The sequence below is a fragment of the Alnus glutinosa genome, chromosome 1, assembly GCF_958979055.1.
Source record: "Alnus glutinosa chromosome 1, dhAlnGlut1.1, whole genome shotgun sequence".
NCBI classification, from domain to species: Eukaryota; Viridiplantae; Streptophyta; class Magnoliopsida; order Fagales; family Betulaceae; genus Alnus; species Alnus glutinosa.
In genome coordinates, this window is record NC_084886.1 from 41,166,239 (window position 1) to 41,189,142 (window position 22,904).

Genomic DNA, 22,904 nt, shown 5'->3' on the forward strand with positions numbered 1-22,904 from the left:
AAAATTCGAGTAATCTAAGATACGGAGCTAGGCTGCAGCGTCTATTTGCTCTGGGCAACATAAGATGTGAGATTCACTTGCACGAAATAAGTGGAAAAAAGTGAACTTTACAACCCTCTTTGATAAAAATTCGGACGCCCTAATAATAGGAAATCTCTCTATCAACATTTGAAAGGTTAAAAAGTATAAGACAATGCCTCAAATCTTATGGAGAATATGTTGATTGAGATAATCTTTTCATATACTAAGATAATGCTTATATATTTAGTATAAGATAAATAAAATTGACTTCTTCTACTTTTCTATGTTCTATTATGTGGAGAAGGCAAAAGGAAAACACTAACAATTTCAAACCATTTTTTAAGCTCAATTTTCGATTTGGTTACATCTATTTTGAAAAGAAAATGTCTCACATACTTGTACAAAAAATTTATATATATCTTCGTCCCTCTCCCCTTTTCTTCGCTCTTCTCATTTACAAACCAAACATATCATTTTTCCAACCTACAAAAGATAACTCGTTTCTTTCATTCCTAGACTAGTCCTGTTTGAATTGCATTCAATAATCTCAAGTCCTATTACTGTTCCATATATGAGCCATAAAGAAGTAGTCTTATATATTTGGTGGATTTACAGGAGACCCAAACAATATTACATGTACATGCTACAGAGCAGCAAAACCGTCTGTATGTAACTCGTACCAAATCAGGAGTTGTTTACAGTTACATATTTCTTTGAACGTACGAATAATTTATTTTAAGAATATTAAACAGAAGATGTTTTATTCACAGAGCTTTTCCTTTGAATCATCTATTCTGATCCTCTCTAGCTTCCCCATAGGAGGATTTGTCCCCTTTTTTCACTTATATAATGTTGATAGCATTTCCTCTCTTTTTTTTACTGTGCCTTCTTATTGTAAGTTCCTGTAAATGATCTATGTATATACACGGCAGTTACTGCACACAGTCAAGTCATGCGTTGAAGAAGTTAACCCTCTCAGACGGCAACTTGAGCAGCTGCAAGCCTAGCAATTGGAACCCTGTAGATAAAATACAAATCAGGATTTTTTTTTATTATTATTTTTTTTTTTTTTGGGGGGAAAAATCATATTTAGTCTTTAAGTTTTTGTCTGATTTAGATTTAGTCATTAGATTTTCAATTTAAAAAATAAGATTCTTCGGTTTTGCCTAAGTTTCAAATTGATCCCTCTATTAATTTAATGTCAAAGTTAACGATTTTTCATTGTCACATGTGTTTCATTTGATACTTTAGGGTTTATGCTATCACCCAATACAATATCAATGTCCATGTCAACATCAAATTTAACGGTTTTCCATCTAACATTACAAATCTAGAAAATTAAGATGACAAAGAAGATGGTTTTTGTTTGTAGAATTGGGTTTTTTTATTTTCTTTTTCTTTTCTTTTTCTATGGATGACTTAGAGCTTAATGATGTGGCATTGATATTAGGTACTGATGTAGACGCTGATGTGTCAATTAAGACACATATGAAATATGACAAACTATTAATCTTGAGGAAAATGGTGACAGGGGCCTATTTAAAATTTATGCAAAACATAAGGACCATATTCTTAAATTAGAAACTCAATGACTATGTTCAAATAAGATAAAAACCTAAGGACTAAATATGATTTTTTTTTCCTTTTTTTTATAACTTTTTTTTTCCTACTATGAAAGCAGTATTAGAAAATTTCACATGAAGAACTACCAAGACAAGCCAACCTGAATGGAGAACATGAAACATAGTCCAGTCCAGCCTCTGCAAAGAAGGCAACGGAAGAAGGCTCCCCACCATGCTCTCCACATATTCCAACCTGTTTATCAGCATCATATTTTAATTCTAGAAAAATAAACAACCATATTAAAAACTATATGCTTCTCCATGACAATAAGCTGCTAGCACAGCTGTTTGAGTGGGATATTCAAAAGGATTTGAGATTTGATATCAGGTTCAATTGATGATAGATGCTAGGGCACCATGGAAACATCTCATCTTTCTGCAGTGACGATGCTGCAAGATGCAGCAGCCCCATCATCCTTGCACAGTTTGACATACCATCATAAAAATGCATGAAGTCAAATCCTCTGACAACTCAAAAGTAGCCATAAAAGGCTAATTGAAGCTATGCGTTGCTTGGCGTGGTTGCATTAACATGATTGGAGCATTATTTTTGCCGCAATGATCATGACATGATATCTTTCTCAGATAAACCCAAACATTCTATCAGCACGCCATAGAACATTTGTACATACTTCAACAGCACAAGCAGCTCATAATACAAAGTTACTATATACCTTTAAGCTAGGCCTAGCTGCACGACCCCTTTCAGTGGCAATCTTGATGAGCTGACCGACACCTCTTTGATCAAGAACCTGCGAGCAACAAAATTGGAATACCGAGTGTCAGGAGATCAGTTACAATTTTTCTCCATTCCATTAAATAGGGAAACTTTTGTTTCTCTAAGAATAAGCTATTTTCCAATGAAGCCCAAGGACTTGCATGAAAATAAGACTAACCTCGAATGGATCATTTTGCAGAATGCCTTGGGCTAGGTAAGAAGGGAGAAACTTGCCAACATCATCTCTGCTGTAACCAAAGGTCATCTGTGTAAGATCATTGGTCCCAAAGGAGAAGAACTCTGCTTCCTTTGCAATCTATAAGCAATGATTAAAGGATACAGGGCATTAATAAGCAATAATGAATGCTTTCATCTAAGTTGCAATTTCTAATGGTTTTCCAAGCTTCAAAGTTGTACACAACCAAGAGAAGGGGGGGAACCAAGAAAGAGAAGAAACAATGTGTTATGGCTATCATGGGTTCAAAATGTAGATAGTATTCACAAAACCTGGAAGGAACAATTCAACTTAGCATACCTCATCTGCAACCAGAGCAGCTCTAGGGATTTCAATCATGGTCCCCACCTTATAGCTCAAGGAGGAACCCATCTCAGAAAAGACCTTCGTCGCAACACTTCGTATTAAACTCGCTTGATGTCCTAGTTCCTGCCATGAAAAAGAGTCATTTTTTTTCCCTCAGAATATGGAATTTTGGGTGTTTGATCCCTTAAAAATATAAAAAGTCCAATAAATTTTGACATTATGACTATGAGATCAAGATTGGTAGATAAGCATATCCAGAAATGCATGAAGTTTAATCACACTGACTCAGTTTTCTTGTTTCAAGTGACATACAGATATCAAAACTGACTTTGGAATAAGCAATGTACATAGAGTAGCATCTTTCTCTCACTGTAGGCGTAGTGTGTGAACCTAACGTTGTAGAAGATTAAAAAGAGAAATGAAGGGACATATATCATGCCTGAGGTGTTCCAACAAGGGGAACCATTATCTCTGGAAGAACTTTGACACCCTGGTTGTTCATTGAGACAGCAGCCTGAAAGATTGCACGTGCCTGCATTTCAGTGAGTTCCGGATATGATATCCCTAGCCTGTTCAGAAACAAGAAAACACATTTGTGAACAAAAATGAGATGTTTTATGTACATTTCTTGTATTTTTTTAGTTGAAGTTCATGAATCATTGGAATATATAAAATGTTTGCAGCAACTACGGTGTTGAGATTTATTTCATACCCATTCCTTTATCTGGAACAGTTTAATATGGACTCAAGATGATAGTTAATTAATTAACTATATCATCAATAATTACAGACTCAGAAAAGGGGGGGATGGGTAGTAATATAATGAAACCGATATAAAAGAAGAAAATAACAATAAAAAAACTCTATTTTTTTTTTAATTAAAAACAACTCAATAATAAACTTAATGATCTCAGTGATGAAATAATGTTCATCACAAACCTTTACATAGGCTACAAACTCAACCCTAGAAAGAAATCTTAAAATAACTAGAAGACTCTAAAAAGTAAAGAAAATAAATCCTAAAGTTTCTAGGTGAAAAAAAATATAGAAGTCCTAAAGTTACTAAGAAAACCCAAAAAAGGAAATAAAACAAAGCCAAAAAAAGAAAAAAGCCCTACCACTTAAAATTAGATTGTAGCTTGTTAGATATTATTTCAATAAAATAAGTTGTTCCCTCATTTTCTTGAAGTTTCCACTTTCCCTTCATTTGTGTATTTCACTTTGTCCCACATCAAAAAAAAAGTTAGAACATTTAGTGCTCTCTAAGCGATTGTCTTTCACTAAGCCTAAATTGACTTTTGGATAGACACATGCTTGTGGTGCCACAGTGTGAAGCACTGGCCATGCTCGCGCAAACGTCGACTTAGGCGCTTTAGGCGCACTTTTCACATACACATCGTTACACAAGCCACGAGCCTATTATTTTCGTGTGAAATCTGATGCAATTTTTTGAACATGTAAAACTACAATTCTAACAGTCATATTTTGGTTTGAATTTTAACATTAATAACCCGCTTTTCCAACTGTCATTTTTGTTTCAACAATCAAAAACTACCCTTATAATTATATAAAAATGATGATTTCAGAAATTCGAACTACTACTACTCTTTTCTCTTCTTCCTCTTTTCTATTGTTGTGACATTTCTTGTTCATGATAGTGTTCAAAATTTGCAATCTGAACACTACATTTGGGAAGTTGTTGCTTGCTTGTGGATTGATCATTACATTGAAGCATGGTCAAGATGAGATGTAGCTAGTGCTCAATCTATGTCATCTTTTTCTTAGTTTAGCATCACGAGGGTTGGGAATGATCCCACTCAGACTGGCACATTTGAAGAATCACGGGCCTCCAAGCAAGTATTGGCCCAAGGAGAATTATGGGCCCTAAGCCAAGACAACAAGACTCCCAAGTGGGCCTATCCAGGAGACGGACACCCAAATGAATCGTCCTCATAAAAGGCTTTTTCTGGAAATACATGACAGGGGGCACATCCAGGTCGAGTCCTGAAAGTGTACACATCCCGAGACCAAGATTCAACTTCTTCAGCCAAGGCTTGGGACAAACATGTCCCGAGAACTCAGGTACCAGTCTCATCACAGAAGATGTCAAGTCACTCCTTGATCCACAGAAGGATACAACCGGGTCTCAACCTCTGGAATTCCGGAACTTGGTCTCATCCCATGAAGTCTGGATTAGGATCCTTCTCCAAGCCGAATTGAGGTAGTAATCCCAGCCCAAGTCGAATTAGGACTCCTTGAAGAACCCAATCAACAATCCTACTCCCAGTTGAACTGAGATAGGACTCCCGGTCCAAATCGAACTCCTAGCACTCCTAGTCCAAGTTGGAATAGAAACCCTAATCCAAGTTTACCTCCACCTCTTAGCCTATAAGTAGGCTCTTATATTACGTATAAACTTTAGACTGGTTTATTGTATTTTGGGCATACTCAACGAGTTCTTTCTGGTTTTAGTTGTTTTGCAATGATCATGGGAATGTGAAGAACATTGAAGAATGTACCGTTCACATCGTACCAGAAATTGTTCTAACAATGAGATTTAGAGCCCAACATGATGCAAGAGGGACCAAGTATGTGATGTCTGTTAAATAACATATCTATCGGTTTGTAACTAAGAATCTATCTCAATTGTTTATTCAGAAAACCTCGGTATATAATATGACAAGCGACTAAAACAAGCAAAAATTCTAATAGTTGCTATCCAAGGATAAAATTTGTTGAGCAATTTATAGATCAAAAGCTCATAAGAAGGCCACTAAACCTGCAGCCTCGGAAACCAAGCATGGGATTTACTTCTGCTAACATCTCAATTCTCGAAAAAACTTCATCTTCATTCATGCCAGTCTCTGCAGTTAGCTCACTTACAATCTCTTGTACGTCACCTTCTGGAAGAAACTCATGAAGCGGAGGGTCTAATAGTCGGATTGTTACTGGAAGGCCTGAAATTTGAGAACTAATCTTGCGTAAGTAAAAGCTCAATAATAATAATAATAAAAAATAAAATAAATCTTCAAATGTAGAATGAGTGCCCAAAAAACTAATGAAGCTGTCCATTGCACCATTGCTTTTGTGATTGCATATTACAAAATTTGTTGATCCACAAGGTAGAAATTTCTTATCCTTTAAAAATTTAAATCAACATAAGAGAATAGTACCATCCATTGCACGGAAAATTCCTTCGAAGTCGGCTCTTTGATAAGGTAATAATGAGTCCAGTGCTGCCTTCCTCTGTTCTAATGTAACTGCCATTATCATCTTCCTCACAGCCTTTATCCTCTCATCTGAAGCAAAGAACTGAAACATACCAAAACAGGATAACAAAAAATTTGTAACCTTACTCTACCATATAAAGGTGATTTAGCGAGTAAAGCTAAGATTTTGTTTTTGGTCAATACCAATGAGCATTTCCCTTATTGTATATGAAATATGCATACAGGAAAATGCACAAATATATAACCGAGCAATTGTTTAGGTGTCCAAAAACAGAAACTTAATAAGTTCCTCAGGCACTAGTACCATTTCCAGTTGAACAGAAGTTGGGGGACCTACATAAATAATATGTTGTAAAAAGGAAAAGGAAAAGAGTACATTAGATGTTAAATGCCCTTCTTACAAGCAACTCTTTAAGAATATATGCATATGTTTGTGTGTATTTTATGTGCGTGTGTTGTTGGGGGTTGGGGGAGGGGGCAGGGGGACCATGCAATTTCTATGGGCATTTCAATCACCCCAAAAATAAATAAGTCTACATATCTGGCAAGGATATAGTGTCTTTTACATGTTATGATGAAGAGAAGGACAATGGAGTAAGAAAAATAGTTACCATGTGCTCTGTCCTGCAGAGGCCAATCCCTTGGGCACCATTATTTCTTGCCGTTAGTGCATCTTCAGGTGTGTCAGCATTTGCCATAACCTATTCCAGCATCACACCACTAAATTAGATTATAAAATTTTGAACAAGTACTGATACAGCGGTTGCACTTAAAAGCAGTTAAAGGAAGTGTAGCACCTTGAGACGCCTTATTTTATCAGTCCAAGACATAAAGATCTCCAAGTCACAACTTAAAGCCGGAGGAGAGAGTGGCTGTTTCCCCAATATCACTTCACCTGTGGATCCATTGAGCGAGAGCCATTCTCCTTCCTCAATCACCCTGTCTCCAATCACAACAACCTGCAATGTTGATAAAGCAATCTTTTTATTTATTCCCTCTTCTATTACTAAACCGAAAAAATTGAAGTATTCCCTCTTGTACTATAACAGCTATTATGTATAGGAGACAAAATTAAAAATCCACCTTCTCATTGTCATTTACACGGATTTCAGAACAGCCAGAAATACAACACTTTCCCCATCCACGTGCTACAACAGCTGCGTGAGATGTCATGCCACCTCTTGCTGTCAAGATTCCAACAGCTGCATGCATACCACCAACGTCCTCGGGGCTGGTCTCTGTCCTCACCTTCAATTTCACGAAATCATGAAAAACTTCAGTTCTAAATGATAGGTAAACTCAAGTTCAAATGCATATACAACATACGGTATTGAGAATGCTAACAGATTTGTGAAAAGAGCAACCAAAGTTATAAGGACATCTTTTCTTGTATAACATAATCTGTTCAACCTAATATCATTAATGTTCAATAATCTAGCAAATAGCCATATCCTAACGAAGCATCCAGGTTTTGTTTTAGAGAGTTTGTTTCAGACATATTATAATGAAAGGCTTCAGTGAACGGGACTGCAATCCCATTAGAATCATAACTGAATCATCCCTGGATTAATTTTTCCATCTAGTAGATCAGTAAGCTTATGCATCATAAAGGCTGGATTTATCTAAGACATGGGGAATTCCTCTCTGTTCAGCTCAAAACAAGCTAACAGTTCCAAGAAAGTAATAGAATGATGAAAATAGATATTAATATGAACATACCAAGATGACACTCTTTCCTTGTGCATGCCATGCTTCAGCATCATCAGCTCCAAACACAATCTGCCCCACTGCAGCTCCTGGAGATGCTGGCAAGCCGTTGGCAACCACTTTGTCTTTGTAAGCAGCTGGATCCTCAAACTAGTCCAACAATGTTTCAATGAAGTCAGGAAGACCTTTACATTATACTATCAATGTGGTCATATGAAGAGAAATGCACAAATGCATACATTACATATGTGCACAGTGCATAATTAGACAGATATGGGGATCTTCGCCAGAGAGCAAACTAGAAATGATTAGCAGGACTGTTGTGTACGGCCATTAGCTTCTAGTTTTCTATCCAAGTCAGTGTTTAGTTCCTTCAAAGACTATTAACCAATGCCAAATTTTGTTTGTGCTTAAGTTCAAAACGTCAAGTTATCGGCAGATGTATTTGCTATTAGAGCACTCTTGACTATATATACCTGTGGATGAAGAAGTTGATCAAGATGCTGCGGCTCCACCATCTTAATTGCAGAGCGCATATCAATAAGCCCTTCGTCAACCATGTCTACAGCTATCTTTACTGCACCTTTACCAGTACGCTTTCCAGAGCGGCACTGCAACATCCATAACCTATTTTCTTGGACTGTGAATTCGATGTCCTTTATTTATCAGAGAGGACCCCGTCTTAGTATGTTATTGAAGTACAATAGAGATGGTCATAATGTTTGAGAAAAATATATATATCAGCAAGCAAAATGTTGGCCAAATATGACTGACTTGTATTTCAGACTTTGAGAACGTAAAGGCCATTATAATCTCAGAAATCAAGAAGGTAATGAATAGTATAAGGATTAAAAGAATCATCTTTCCAAGGAGATGTAAACTTTTACCATCATATCTTTGTAATGTCGCTCTAAAATTTCACAGTTCTCCACAAGCTCCTTGTAAGCTCCAGGCATGCAACTTTTCATGGTGTCCAAGTCTTCTGGGGTCCTAATTCCAGCAACTACATCTTCTCCCTATTCAAAGCCATTCTTCAGCTACACTTACAAAATCATAACAAAGATGAAACTACTGACATGTACATAAAAAAGAGAAGATAGAGGCTTAAAGTAAGCTCAAGATGGGAGCGGCACATAAAACCTGAGCATTGATCAGAAACTCCCCATAGAGCTTCTTCTCACCAGTGCTAGGATTCCTAGTAAACAGAACGCCCGTCCCTGAAGTGTTTCCCATGTTTCCGAACACCATGCATTGAATGTTTACTGCAGTGCCCTTTAATCCAGTAATCTGATTGATGCTCCGGTACTTAATGGCCCTTGGGCTATCCCAAGAATCAAAGACTGCTATAACAGCCAACTGTAATTGCTGTTTCGGATCTGCACATAGATTGTGCAAAAGGAGATGAGTTTAAAGTAGGTTATGCACATCCGAGAATGGAAATATATGAAAGTCTTAGCCAGATTGTCCTATGCACTCTTTTTTTATCAACTTAAATATTTTTCTATGAAAAGATGGAAACGTAAAGAAGTCAGAGTTGTACTTGGTACCTGAAGGAAAATTTTCACCCTTAGTTTCAAGATAAACATGCTTGTACTGTTCCACCAGCTCTTTGAGATCCAAGGCCGTTAGCTCAGTGTCAAGTTTAACTCCTTTTGCATTCTTCAACTTTTCTAACTTCTCCTCGAATAGAGAGTGGGGAATTCCCAATACCTCCAATTAAAGGTGACAAGGTTTTAATAAATTTAGTAACAAGAAAAGACGACTGTACAATTTACTCCATTTAAAACAAAAAATAATTATTAAAAGTGCACACACAATTATCAACACTTTGCATTGATTTAGACTTTAGAGGACACATTTCACTTTGGTAGTTTTAACGTTTCAATGACTTTGCATTGCCCAACAAATTGTAGAAGACAGGAAACTATGCAGAGACTTGAGAAGCATAGCAAACTGAACACAAGTTAGCATGACGAGCAACATCTAGAAGAAGCACTTACAACATCTCCAAACATGTCTAGAAAACGTCTGTACGAATCATAAGCAAAGCGCTCTCCACTTTTTGATGCCAAACCAGTAACTACCTCATCATTGAGTCCAAGGTTGAGAACAGTGTCCATCATGCCAGGCATGGAAATCTACATATAAATAGGAGGCAGATCACTTCTTTTTTTTTGGCTGGAACGGAAGCAAATGAGTTTAGGGTACATAATAAATAAATAAATAATATCTAGCTACTCTAAAGTCTATACTTATGTGGGTAAAGGCTTACTGCAGCACCAGAGCGGACTGAGAGGAGGAGGGGCTTAGAAGGGTCACCAAGAGAAGCTCCCATGTCCTTCTCCACAGTCTCCAAGCCTTCCAATATCTCCTCCCATAAACCTTCTGGTAACTTCTTTACATTCTGCTGATACTCTTGGCATGCTTCCGTTGATATGGTAAGTCCTGGTGGTACGGATAACCCAATGCTCGACATTTCTGCAAGGTTTGCTCCCTTTCCTCCCAACTTCAATCAGACACACATACAAAGCCATCAAATTCAAACTTTTTGTCTCTTTTTCTCTCTTGCTTTCCCTCTTCTCTCACATATTTCAATTTATTATAAATTTCTACAGTTATAATTTGATGTTTGTTCTGCTAAGGAGTCCTTTAGGTAGTGTCCTCTTATTATTAGTTGTCATTCAAAAATTAGTTGTGGAATAGATCGAATCCTTTTCATTTCACATTTCAAGTGAAATGGAGATGATTCATTTTACGATCAAAATTTTGTTTTTGTTTTGTTGCATCTAATGTTGTACATGGCATTACCTCATTTAAAATTTTAAATGAGAATGAGAGGGCAACATAAACACCATTAAACCTATGAAATCTAATCTAGAGCATAAAATGAATCCTGTCTATTACACCTGATTGGGTTAAGCCTCTAAGTTTATAAATGCTGTAAACAAATGCTATTATCATGAGTTTTGAATAAAGAGTTATTCCAGTCGTGAGGAGAGATTCCTTCACTCTGATTTATGGTGAGACTCCATAGCCACCCTTAGTGAGTAGTAGTGAGACTATTTTTATCGAAGGATTACCGTCCAGGATCCGTTCAATTATTCTTAGACGTCCAAAATAACGCACCATCAACTATATGATCAAACAGATTCTAGAGAAAAAATTAAGAGGTCGCGATTCATGTGCATGTAGAAAGATATATAAAGCATACCAAAGACTTCATGCCCTTGTTGCCTTCACTCCTTCCTTTGCCAAAAGTAAATACCCGCTGTGTAAACCCAATGAAAAGACAAATTTCAGGACTGCAACACTAGATAATAGGTATAACACAAAGAAAATGCTTGTACTAACATATTAATTGGGTGACCGCATCCTAATGGATGCGATACTGAGACAATTAATTAGCAACCTATCTGCATATACATTTGATAGAAGATTCGAAGTGAAAGTACAAAAAGTAATTAAAGAAACGCCAGTTACGATTTAAACGCGTTCCCATTATAGAAGATAAAGCTCAAATTTTAATGCAGCAGATAATTCAAAACCAACTGATCGATCAACCAATAAGACCAAGAGAGAGATAATGATAACACCAACAATAGAAAATTGAAAATCAAACTGACTTGTATCTAAATATTTTAGTCTTGTTCACCCATCAAGAAACAAAGATTATCAAAGAACATTTGCCGGTTCTAAAGAATGTTGGATTCTAGCTAGCCAACATTTCTTTCGTCATCAAAAGTTCATAACCCACCTGTTCCTCCATGGATATCTATAAGCCCACCTCCACAAACAACTCAATCTCTCAACTGAACTCCGCTCCTTTTACCACAACAAGCTAATACCCGCCACAACCTCCCTAAAAGAGCAGGTAAAAAGTGTTAAAAAGGCAACAATATCTCCTCCTCTTTCCAACTGCCCACCGCCACCTTCTATCGATCTCATGCTGCCCGGCCCTCTCCTCCAATAATCACCTTTTAATTCTCCCTCCCTCACGTCTCTCTATCCTATATTTACAGGCCACCCCACGTACACTTTGTTTTCCCTTGAATAGATCCAACGTTCTGTCACCGTCATGCACGCGGCCTCCTCTTGAGCAGTCACGTAAGTGAGAGTGGGAGTGAGGTGTTGTTGTGAGTGTTGGTATAATCCAAGTGTCCTCTTGAGGGTTCTTTGAGAGTGTGCATGCATGTTGAGCATATGTAGGTCTTTTTTGCTGTCTTGTTTCGTTGAGTTATATTATCAAATACTATTGTTGTATTATAAAGTTCTGCATAATAAAAGTATATATATCTTCGTTATCTAAATATTTTCTCAACAACAAGAAGATCAAGAAAACTTGAAGAAGTCTTTTTTGGGCATTTGACGTTTGCTAACATGCATTGTAACAGTTGACCAATTTCAAGGCCACCCAATAAGCTCAAACTGACATTTTTTTATTAAGGAATAAGATAAGGGTAAGATGGGAGTTCAAAACCTATTAATATATAGGCAGGGTTAACTTACCGGCCAGTACTCAAATACATAAAAAAAAAAAAAAAATTAATTAATTAATTAATTTTAAAAAAAAACTTACGAGTCAAATAAACCAAGTTTCAGGGTCAATTTACTTAAAAATTTAAAATTGAAAAGATCCCAAAAAGTCCCAAAATGTAGGCTACAAGAAAGGTGAGCCCAAGAAATTAGTGCATGTTATAGTTTTTCAGGAAAGTGCACATACCCTCCAAACTAGCATGCAAGTCCCTTTAAACTAAAGATGGCATCAATTTCCTCTTTTCTCTTTCCCCTCTCAAACTTAAAAAAAAATAAAAATAAAAATAAAAATAAAAATAAAAAATAAAAATTTGTAATATACCCCCTTTTGTTTAGCCAAAAAACAAGAAATTAATGTCCTTAAAAAATTTTCAATAAGATAAAAATATCCCTAAAAATTCGGGGAAAAAAAAAATCTATGGGTCCTGCTACTTTGGGTTTGTTACTTTTTTTTTTTTCTTACTTTTTATTAAGAGTAGTTTTGTCATTTAGGAACATTACAAATTTTCGGTAATTTTGAAAGACATTGATGCAAACTAAAATCTTAGTCTTGGAGGACATTCCAAATTGAGTGTGAAGGATGTCTTTTTAGAATTTTTCTATTTAAAATTTTGGGCCGAGCTAAAAACTCAATTTTGGGCCTTAATGACAACCCCATGTCCATCTCGACTTTCTTTTTACTTTTTTTTTTTTTTTTTTAAATTTTTTATATGACAAAGACTGCTGCATTGGGCGGGCCGAGCTGCGGGGAAAACAAGTGGATTTGAAGGCTAGCCTAGCCTTAAACCTCAACCCACCACGGTCCCGCGGAGGCAAACAAGGACCTACACCATGTGCAACAAAATTAGCCTTACCTTTTCGGCAGTAGGCGTAGGGTCCGACACCGGCGTGAGGATGGCTTGCGCTCGGGGAAGGCCACGGAGCAGCGGCTCATGTCTCTTGGGCTTTGCGTTCTTTGTCCCACTCACGATGACGCACTGTGAGCTGTGGCAGCGCGTGTTCACAAGTTGGCTAATGCGAAGGTTTTCTTCGAGAAGATGAATGCGATCCACATGCTTCCCCTTCAACAGTCTTTGGTTGCAAGCGTCCGGCGTAGTCCTCGCCAGCATGGCTTTCACTGTTGTTGATCACACCTTTTCTCTCTGTCTCTGTTGGTTAATTAAGCCAAAATAATGTTTCTTGTACAGACCAAAAAAAAAAAAAAAAATTATATTTATATATTATTTGAAGATAATTAAAAAAATTTGTGTTTTCAATTTTCATTTTTTTCAAAAATCAGCTCCAATGTGCGGATGATCAGATTCTTTCTTCCAACGCAACAAAAAAAAAAAATGAAAAAATTAGCCGAAATGACCAGAGAATATAGGCCTATTTCTGATTATTTCTATTTGAGAGTATCCGATCGTTGGAAACTGATGATTCTGTTTCCTTGTGATCGTTCAAATAGCTTCAAATACAATAGCAGAAGCCTCAACAGTTTGAATAAACGGATTTGTGATATAGAGTATACGTCAATAATATAGTTTGCAAGAACTCATGACAATTAACAAAGAGATCAGAAACAGGTTCAAGCTTATTTGATCGTGAAATTGTGGAAATAGTAATCATTCATATATGTTTACGTACCTGAAGTACGTTGCAAAGAGAAGTAGGTAGCTAGTCTAGCTAATAGATCGAGATATTGATTCAACTGGCCGGGTCTGGATCTTGATCGAGTTCTGGGAGCTAATTCAAAAATGGCAGTTGGTGTTTTCTTGTGTTAATTTGTTCGTGATAATTCTCACAGAAGAGCCACGAGAAGTGACATGAGTGGACGCAATTACGGTTATAGCTAGTTCTAAGCCATCGTTGTAACCAAACTTTGGAATTATATACGAGTGCCCACGCTGCCCTTCAGTTGAATAATATTGAATATCTGCCATGGCTTAATTACCTTGAAAAGAAAGAAGTGCCGTATCAACAACGAGTTCATGGTCATGGGTGAGTGAAAAAGACGACGACACGTGGCGTCTTTGGGGGGCTTTTGTGTACTTTCAAGTTGATTGGGTCAATTCGTGCCTTCACCCACACACTTGGTCCGTGTGTGGACGATAGGGCTCAATGGCTCATGGCAAGTATTTTAACATTAGAGACTAGTCAATTATCTCTCAAGGAACAAGTTTGGAAAAACTTGGAAGAGTATTTTGTGATTGAATAAAAATGGAATGGTTTCATATCTCTTGATAGATTATTTTCTTTACTCCATGGGCTAGATGTCCCCCCATCACTAGGCAATGCCATGGCGTTTGGTCACTAATTTTGATGAATTACGTCTCATATCGTGTCTTCCTTTTTGTTGTGATACGGTTCTCATAAAAGAATGACGTTAAATTAAATGCCACATGCTACGGTTACAGTGAGGTAAGGGCATGGTGTGTGTGTGTTGAGGTGGAATGCTGATTGATACTCTATCGAGAATATGAAGAGTGATTGAGGTGGAGTTTGATAGACGGTCGCGCCATACTTTTATGATATATAAGCAAATTAGCTCATACAAAATGAATGGTTACCCAGTCATTGGGCTCCCGTTTGGCATGCAATGTTGCCCAGCAGATGAGTCTCTGACCCAATCTCAAGCCTAAGAGCCCATTATTAGGAAGGAATATTATTGTGTATACTAGTCATGAAATATAAAAATCTTAGAATTAGATAGACACAAATTACAAGCATCATTGGAATAATAGATAGCGATTGAGAATGTGATTCTAGAGCCTTCACATTGATAGGAGGAAATTTGGGTGGATTTTAGATTCATATGTATATGTTATTAGGGAAAGTAACAAATAAAGTCGCCCATTCTTATGTGGTCGAGGCTTCCGATGATGAATGGGCAAACTATAACCAAAAAGCGTTAGATGGGGGGCCCGTCAGTCTTTGGTGAGAATATAGTTTGAATCCATAGAAATAGTGCCACATGGTTCACTCATGGACACAAAATAGGCATATGCAATCCTGCTCTCTCCTTCCTTATCCTTGCATTCAGTTACCCAAATCCCACATACAATGCAATCAGAATAATCCTGATTACATCTTAATAGGGATGGCAATTCTTGTTGGTTCGGGTTGTGTCGGGCGGTAGAAGAGTAAATAGGTAAACAGTTACATAATCCTTACATTTTAAGGCAAAAACAACATTTCCAGCCAGATTTTTAGTGGCACAATGTTGAGGCCTTTAACTCAAAGGAGGCATGACATCGGCTCTTACCAACTGCTCTACTAAAAGGGGCCAAATTAAGAAAAAATGATCAAACAATGGAAGAAGGGGAATGAACACAAGCATAAACCCTGCAATTTGCAAAGTAAGGCAACTTGATTATCTCAACTATTAAAATGGGTCATTCGAAAGAATTATTCATTTCAAAGGAGTCCCGGAATCATTATTCAGAACACGCAACTCAATTCTGAAAATAATTACGAACGAGCATAACGAACAGGAATTCGCCGCTGTATGGTGCTCCTACAAGAAGGGCAATCTTTCATCCCCTGCTTCTCATGGAGCTCATTGCATGTTGTACACACCACCTGATGAGCACATGGGAGAAAAACCACAGCCATCTCCTCTGAAAGGCACATCACACACTCCCATTCCCGTTTCACACCTGTCCCAGAGTAGTCCTGAAAATCTCTCACTACTTTTGAGATATAAGGGGTCCGGGACTCCTTGTGATCTGAGCCATTTCTGATTTCCATAAGTCTGTTGGCATAACTTCCATCAATGCCCCTCCTGAGTGCAGCAATTTTTGAAGAATCAGTTTTCAGTCTCAATTGGGAGATTTCTTTTTCAAGCTTCTGAATGTCATCTTTGTATTTCTGCAGATTTTTTTCCGCTTTGGATTTAATCATATTCTCTTTCGATGTTGCTGAAGTCTCAATTTGTTCTCTTTCTTTTCTTATGGAATTGGCCTGCATAAGTAGTTCTTCCTTTGCTTTCTCCTCCTGTTTCCATCTGGCCTGTGATATACTTCTTTTCAATGAGAAAGGACCCAGTGGTAAACCATAATCACAAGAAGCACCAAGAAAAACTAGGGATGACATCTTTGTGGAACTAAAAAGCAGTATACTTTCAAAGCTTTAATAGAAGTGTTCTCTAAAACCCCACATGAACATGCCCTTTTGTTTGACGGCTCATACCATACTATCAATATCATGCCTTCACACTTCTGATATGTGTTTCAAAAAAGGTAAATGTTTAATAATACTAAAGAAAATGAAATGGACAAAATCTCAGGAGTTTCAATACGCATAAAAATAGCCCATGTGTGCCTGTGCATAGGTCCATAAACATATGCCTACTTAAGGTAATGAAAAGCCCTAAAAGAAAAGTGAATCAGATATGCTGAAGGTAAATCCTCCTACCAATATGACAAATAAAGAGAGAAAATAAACTTCTAAAAGATTTAACAAGATTTTTCATCCATAGTAATAAATAATAATAAATACACCCACTCATAATATATAGAATAATGCTAGAATTTAGCCTTCAAGTCGAGCCAATCCTTGATCAGGAAATGTAATAACCTAAACCTCATTTGCTTTAAAGGATACCTAAGGCAGGCCTTAATAAGAATAATCCTACCATATGTATACTTCTTTACATTTATTATCCTTTTTTATCGTCACATGCACCTAACTACATACAGTGCATGCATGAGTACCATCTATGTGTGAACCTAATGTAATTTGTCTTCTCAAAGCAGTAGGCCAGTGGTGTCCATTGCACTCAATGGAACTGTGAATTGCACGTTAACTGCACGTAGGACATAGCTTGTAGAGACGTTATGCCAAAGAATTAAAGGTCAAACTTGTTAAACTCCTACGGCAGGTAGCAACCTAATTGGATGCTCTTGACCACCCCTTTCATTTCTATACCAGTACCACAACCACTTTTGACCATCTAAAAAATGCAACATATAATGCAGATCCAACCAGGGCAATATGTTGGCAATGAGAAACCTCTCACTGTTCACATCACATATTGGTTGGCCTCCACTCTATGCAACTAAAGGCAACAACAAGCCATTATTACAATATACCAAGTGGGGTATCCTTTATCAAAATTTCTTCTTCTTCTTCTTTTTAATTTTTTTATTTTAGTGTTGGGGAAGGGGGGATTGGAAAAACTTTTAAAACATACCTCAAATTGCTCCTCGAGATCTTTGGCTTGCTCCAATTCCTGGAGCAGTTGTGTTACTTTGCGTATTTCTGTCATGAGTTCTTCTTGGAAGAAGGATTTTTGCTTCTCCCATGACTGAAATTTCATCAGTGTCTTCTTCTCCCTCTTTGATACCTCCTGACAGCTTGCAGCTGACTCTGCCGCACGTAATTTAGCAGCTTCCATCTCTTTCCTCAGTCCAGCATTCTCCACCTGAAGCCTTTGGACAGCAGAATTGGCTCGCTCAACCTGCCCACTAGCCTTGCACAAAGCATTCTCCATCTCAGATAGCTTCTTCATAGTGTTTTCCTCCAGAGTCTGCTTCTCTTTCTTGAGCCGTTCAACTTCTTCTTTCTCTTGCCTCAGTGTCTTAAGTTCAGCCTTGTCCTTACCCAGCCTACGAGCAGCCTGCATAACTTTCTGATTTGCCCATTCTGTCCACTCCTGGAGCTGATTTTGCAGTTCCCGAACCCTCGGAACCAGTTTCAAAATCATCTCATCCTTCTTGTCCTGGGGAACCCACTGCCCCAGAGATTTATCATATGGTATACCAGCATAACTACAATTAGGTTGCTCAGCATTGAGGCTGCTGGGCACCAAAGCAGAGTTGCTCTTTGTAGGAAGTGAAAGAGAAAGCTCAGTGTCGGCAGCTGATAATGGAGGTGATGTATTAACAGCAGGCAATGCAGGTGGAGGATTAACTGCATGTAATGTGGTTGAGGTATTGGTCTTTGACAATGTAGAAGTGGTATCAACACTTTCCAGGTTAGAAACTGCAGAAGAAGAGGGTCCATAGTTGGTTGAAAGACTATGGTTCCCATTGTCTTGGGGCACATCAACTCCTGTTGGCTTACTTAATTTTAAGGCAGCATTTTTTAGATTGACAGCAGTAGAGTCTGACACGGATTTTAATTTTTTATCCAAGATTAAACTACTAAAACCACTCAGCTTCCCTCCTCTCGAAGACCCTTTAGATCCATATGTCCGGTAATGTTTCTCCACATGAAGTGACTTCTGTCGGAGCATGTATTCTCTCTTGGTACTACCAGAATGTACCTTTCTACTTCCCCCAAACTTTTCTTCCACTGCAGGAGATTGACAGGCTCCTGCAACATTTATGGGTTTATCAACAGTATCTGATGTTGTATTCGTGACCTCTTTCTCTGATACTAGTCCGTTGAGAACAATGGAACTCTTTGGTTTCGTAATGTTGGGAACCCCAGCCACAGTGGAAGCCTCAGACTGAGTACTATGAGAACAAATAAATGGTTTAGAAGGATTCGGAAGATTCAATTCCAAACTTTTGGTTTCTGTCTTTATCTGGGGTTGGGTGGAAAGGTAGGAACTCCCACTTGTGGCCCCATCACACACAAAACTGCTCAAGGGGTCTCCTTCCATTGCACAAGCATGTGACACATTCATATCACAAATTAACAAGCACCACATTGCATCCCCAGTGCTGAAGAAAGGCCTAACTTCTCGAAGAAGACAAACCAATTCTGCCAGTACGTACTTCTCCAGCTGCTTAAAATCCTCAAAATAGTGCTCCCTTGAAGGATCAATCTCTTGGCCACTTCTAAGAAATGCTAAAGCATTATCCACTATGTTTGACACTGTGTCTTTACACCCATAACAAAGGCCAGACCTTAAGACAGCCTTGGTAGCAACTTCTTCAGTGTAACCACAAGCAACAATTTTTTTAATTGCACTCTTGAAAATGGTATCCAAATTGCTTAAAACAAGTTCTTCAAGCTGAACTTCTGTAAGATCACTCCAATCAGCATCTCGGAATTCATCTGCCTCTAATTCTTCTCTATGCCGGCTAGGCCCAACCTCAGATGAGCCTATAGTACTAGACAATCCAAGATCAAGTTTCAACCCATCAGAGTGATCCTGGTTAAGACTACATAGGTCACAGGCACTAGGTTGTCCATGACCTGAGGTGATGTCGAATTTCTCCGCTGAAAATTCATAACTTGGGCATTCAATTTGAGTCGACAAAATAATCTTATTTTGGTCACCTACAGGTGGATCAGCCCGAAATTTCCTCTTATTCCTACTCCCCTTTTCTTGGACAGAAACTGAAGGAGACAATTGACAGATACTACTACTGCAAGCCTTAGCAACCATTGATGCCATTTTCTGCTGCACAAAACAATATCTAATACATTCATCAAGTCTATCTATCATCTATCTATCAATCCACAATGCAACACTAAATTACCGATTAACCAATACTGTCAAACCTATTGGAAACAACGTAATATTAAGATTAACAATGATAACAGAGATTCATTATCCCAGCTTATAAGATCAGCTACTTTTAACAAACACAAAAGAGACGACTATAACCGATTATTAGCCATTGCATGCAATAAGGACTAGAAAACATACCTACGAATTCCAGTATCAACAAAACGATAATCAAGTTTCCGCAGCCGAAAGAGAACCAAAACAGTCTTCCAAAATTACTACCCAGAAACGAAAATTCAATCAATCAATGCGTCCACAACATACCCCGTTGACGAAAGATTCAAAATCGCAGAATCTACATAAATTCCAATACAAATCTAAATTCGAAACCAGCCCATAGATCAATAAATCATCAAATAAAGTTCCAAGAATTCCTATAGCCACTGACAGAATTATAAAAAGATCCCCAACAGAAGTTCCAGAATTTGAGATTTATAATCAGAACAACGACGATCGAGACGTACCAGATTGGAACGAATGTTCGGGAAATCAAAGTTACCAACAATCTCAGAACATCGGATTATCAGACAGAATAATTATAGCCCTTTTTTCCTTTATTTTCTTTTTGTTTTTATGCTTAGAGAATTGAAAGTGTCTCTCTTATATTTTTGGGTTAATTGGTGTTTTTATTTCCAACCTTTTGTATTAACCAGACCAACTAACCATGGTTGATCAAATATGCTTCCCCAAACTAACCATGGTTAGTAAAAATGAGTCACCTACTCACTTTTCTTTTCTTTTTTTTCGTTTGTGATGATTAATGCTGTTTTTTATTTCCAAAAAAAAAATAAAATGAAAATGAGATGGCTTTTCTTTTCCTTATTCATGTATATATTTATATATTATAGCACCTACTCTCACATGGATGGGGATTTTTTCTTTTTTTCTTTTTTTCAGGGATGAATAATGATTAATATTTCTCTCATTTATAAAATAAATAAAAGTGTAATGAGGTCAACTGTGGTCCTGATAAATTGCTTAGATTTAAATCTTAAGGCTGCATGGCCTTAAAGAATCATGTCATATTTGTTTATATTTTTTTTTTTTGTTTATTGTTTTTTATTCTTGAGATAAATACATTAATAAACAACTCAAAACACAACTTACTTATAAAAATACAATAACATTTTTCACATTTATATCAAATTAAAACATTTTTTCAAATAAAAAATAAAAAAAAACCATCGAAAACTGTAACAACCCACTTCAAACGACACAATATTATCCGTTTTTTGTCTTTCGAACCAGACTTCTCAGGAGGTCATCCATCCTAAAAGCACGCTTAACTACGAAGTTCTGACAGGTTTTTTATTATCACGGCTTTAAAACGCATTATGTCAAGAAAGATGCGAATATACATATAAGCGTATCCTCATTCACATACCCAAGTAATATGGGACGTCACAAAAACACATTAACAAACATTCCCAAAGTTTTATAGAAAATCTTCAATCAATCATTTGGTTAAACAACTATTCAAAAAAATAATAATCAAGGTCCAAGTTGAATTTGTTTATAATTAACAAGGTGTTTTTTAACTCTAAATTCTTTGAAAAATATTTAAATAGCTGAAAATATCTTGATATTATCGTTCACACCGAATAAACAATGCCATTAGATCATTATCAAACTGACTCTAATATTTGAATGTCCATGAGATCCCACCATATTGGCTTATACTTCTAATAGACCCTAAACAAAAACAGAATCATTCTCAATAAATCTATAAAACATTTTAAAAAAATAAATTAATTTACACTTTTTATGGTTTAATGTAATTCTATTGATATTCGAGCTATTCAATTATTCTGATGTGATAATTTGATAAAAATAATATATTAAAATAATAAAATTATAGACTTAGAAGACATGGGTGAAAAGGCAAGTGGTTAATAATCGTCTACTAACCGCTAACCATCCTAAACTATTATTCCCTAACAACCAACAACCTAACCGCCTATGTACGCGATTAAAAAAATCCGCTAACCACATAGGGTTGGTGGTTAGCGGTTTTAAAGATAGGCGGTTACTAACCGCCTACCCATATATATAAATACACAAAAAGACATCGGTTCATATAAGCAAAAAAAATTAAAAAAAAAAAAAAAAAATCGAAAATAAGCCAAAAAAAAAAAAGAGGTCCAATAAAAGTTTAACACCCAAAAATAGGTTCAAACTTAAAAGCGGTCATCCGGTGTGGTTAGAACTTTAAATAATCGCTAATCAGCAAATTTTTTTTTTATACCCAATAACCCGGGACAATTACAGTTATAAAAATAAAATACCCGTCTATTCACCCCTATTTAAAAGAAGATATCAATAGAATCGCAACAAACATAAAGGACTTGAATATATTTATATTTCAATAATACCTATTCTGCCACGGCAGAATGATGTTAACTAAATTATTATAATTTTCTTTTTCTTTTTTCAACCAAAATATTTACACCTACCCTAATTAACCTTACCATAACACTAGCAGTTGGGTAGAACACTACTATGATAGTTATGTTGCAATTGATATACGCAACGTTCTCTCCTTGTTTCTTTGTTGTTAATTTTATTTTTATTTTTTATTTTTTTATAAAAAAGAAAAGGTAATTAATAATTGAAAAAATAATCGTGTTAAATATTATTTAGTCTCATAAACTAACAGTCATTTTTTATGAAGCATTATGAATTAACAAGTATCAAGATATAGCCCTCCAAACTGCCAATCTGTTATGATTAGACACTCTATTACTGACTACTTGGGCAAAAAATTGGTCACATACGTGGCACATGACCACTTGGGCTAGATTCTTCCCATAGTGTACTTGTGGGAATAATTTTTTTAAAAAATAAAAATAAAAATGGAAAAGACCAAGTGTTGGCCTACGAGCCACCCCCAGTTGTAGCGCTAGCCTCCTCTGGGGTGGCTCACCGCCACTCCTGGCCCCATCTAGGGTGGCGCATGAGCCACCTCAAATGTTGTGTTTTGATAAAATACGATTTTAATTGTATTTTTAAAAATCGCATTTCCAAATCGTACATTTTAAAATTATTATTTTTAAAATACACGTTTTGTAATTGTAAACCGAGTCAGACC

General features: G+C 36.8%; 2 protein-coding genes across 6 annotated transcripts; both read right to left on the bottom strand.

The window, feature by feature from the left end:
• Window positions 1-593: 593 nt before the first annotated feature.
• On the bottom strand, window positions 594-14,260 carry LOC133881637 (pyruvate, phosphate dikinase, chloroplastic). The gene is made up of 21 exons (XM_062320616.1): window positions 13,999-14,260; window positions 13,227-13,520; window positions 11,051-11,107; window positions 10,112-10,345; window positions 9,840-9,977; window positions 9,387-9,549; window positions 8,980-9,215; window positions 8,727-8,855; window positions 8,316-8,495; window positions 7,852-7,989; window positions 7,216-7,380; window positions 6,930-7,091; window positions 6,744-6,833; window positions 6,076-6,214; window positions 5,682-5,859; window positions 3,342-3,471; window positions 2,897-3,025; window positions 2,540-2,677; window positions 2,318-2,395; window positions 1,745-1,836; window positions 594-1,039 (listed from the first exon to the last, which is right to left on the bottom strand). The coding sequence occupies exons 2-21, from the start codon at window positions 13,479-13,481 to the stop codon at window positions 997-999; spliced, it is 2,874 nt and encodes a 957-aa protein (XP_062176600.1). The 5' UTR covers window positions 13,482-13,520; window positions 13,999-14,260; the 3' UTR covers window positions 594-996.
• A 1,442-nt stretch (window positions 14,261-15,702) lies between these two features.
• Window positions 15,703-20,415, bottom strand: LOC133881646 (putative E3 ubiquitin-protein ligase RF298). 5 transcript variants are annotated; one of them, XM_062320642.1, is made up of 4 exons: window positions 20,281-20,415; window positions 19,958-20,111; window positions 17,546-19,708; window positions 15,703-16,362 (listed from the first exon to the last, which is right to left on the bottom strand). In XM_062320642.1, the coding sequence occupies exons 3-4, from the start codon at window positions 19,700-19,702 to the stop codon at window positions 15,823-15,825; spliced, it is 2,697 nt and encodes an 898-aa protein (XP_062176626.1). In that variant the 5' UTR covers window positions 19,703-19,708; window positions 19,958-20,111; window positions 20,281-20,415; the 3' UTR covers window positions 15,703-15,822. The 5 variants fall into 5 exon arrangements, with proteins under 5 accessions (XP_062176626.1, XP_062176643.1, XP_062176636.1 ...); XM_062320659.1 differs by lacking the exon at window positions 19,958-20,111 and having other exon boundaries at window positions 20,281-20,408; XM_062320652.1 differs by lacking the exon at window positions 19,958-20,111 and having other exon boundaries at window positions 17,546-19,705; window positions 20,281-20,401.
• Window positions 20,416-22,904: the final 2,489 nt, after the last annotated feature.

Bases quoted from the DNA above. Each gene is read 5' to 3' on its own strand.
- LOC133881637 (XM_062320616.1), bottom strand. From the start codon at position 13,481: ATGCTGGCGAGGACTACGCCGGACGCTTGCAACCAAAGACTGTTGAAG. The intron at 3,472-5,681 runs GTTTAGTGGCCT...GTTTCTGAACAG, and splicing joins CTTGGTTTCCGAGGCTGCAG to GCTAGGGATATCATATCCGG. The intron at 3,026-3,341 runs GCATGATATATG...TTTTCATGGCAG, and splicing joins CCCTTGTTGGAACACCTCAG to GAACTAGGACATCAAGCGAG.
- LOC133881646 (XM_062320642.1), bottom strand. From the start codon at position 19,702: ATGGCATCAATGGTTGCTAAGGCTTGCAGTAGTAGTATCTGTCAATTG. The intron at 16,363-17,545 runs GTATGTTTTAAA...AGTATATCACAG, and splicing joins ATCTCGAGGAGCAATTTGAG to GCCAGATGGAAACAGGAGGA.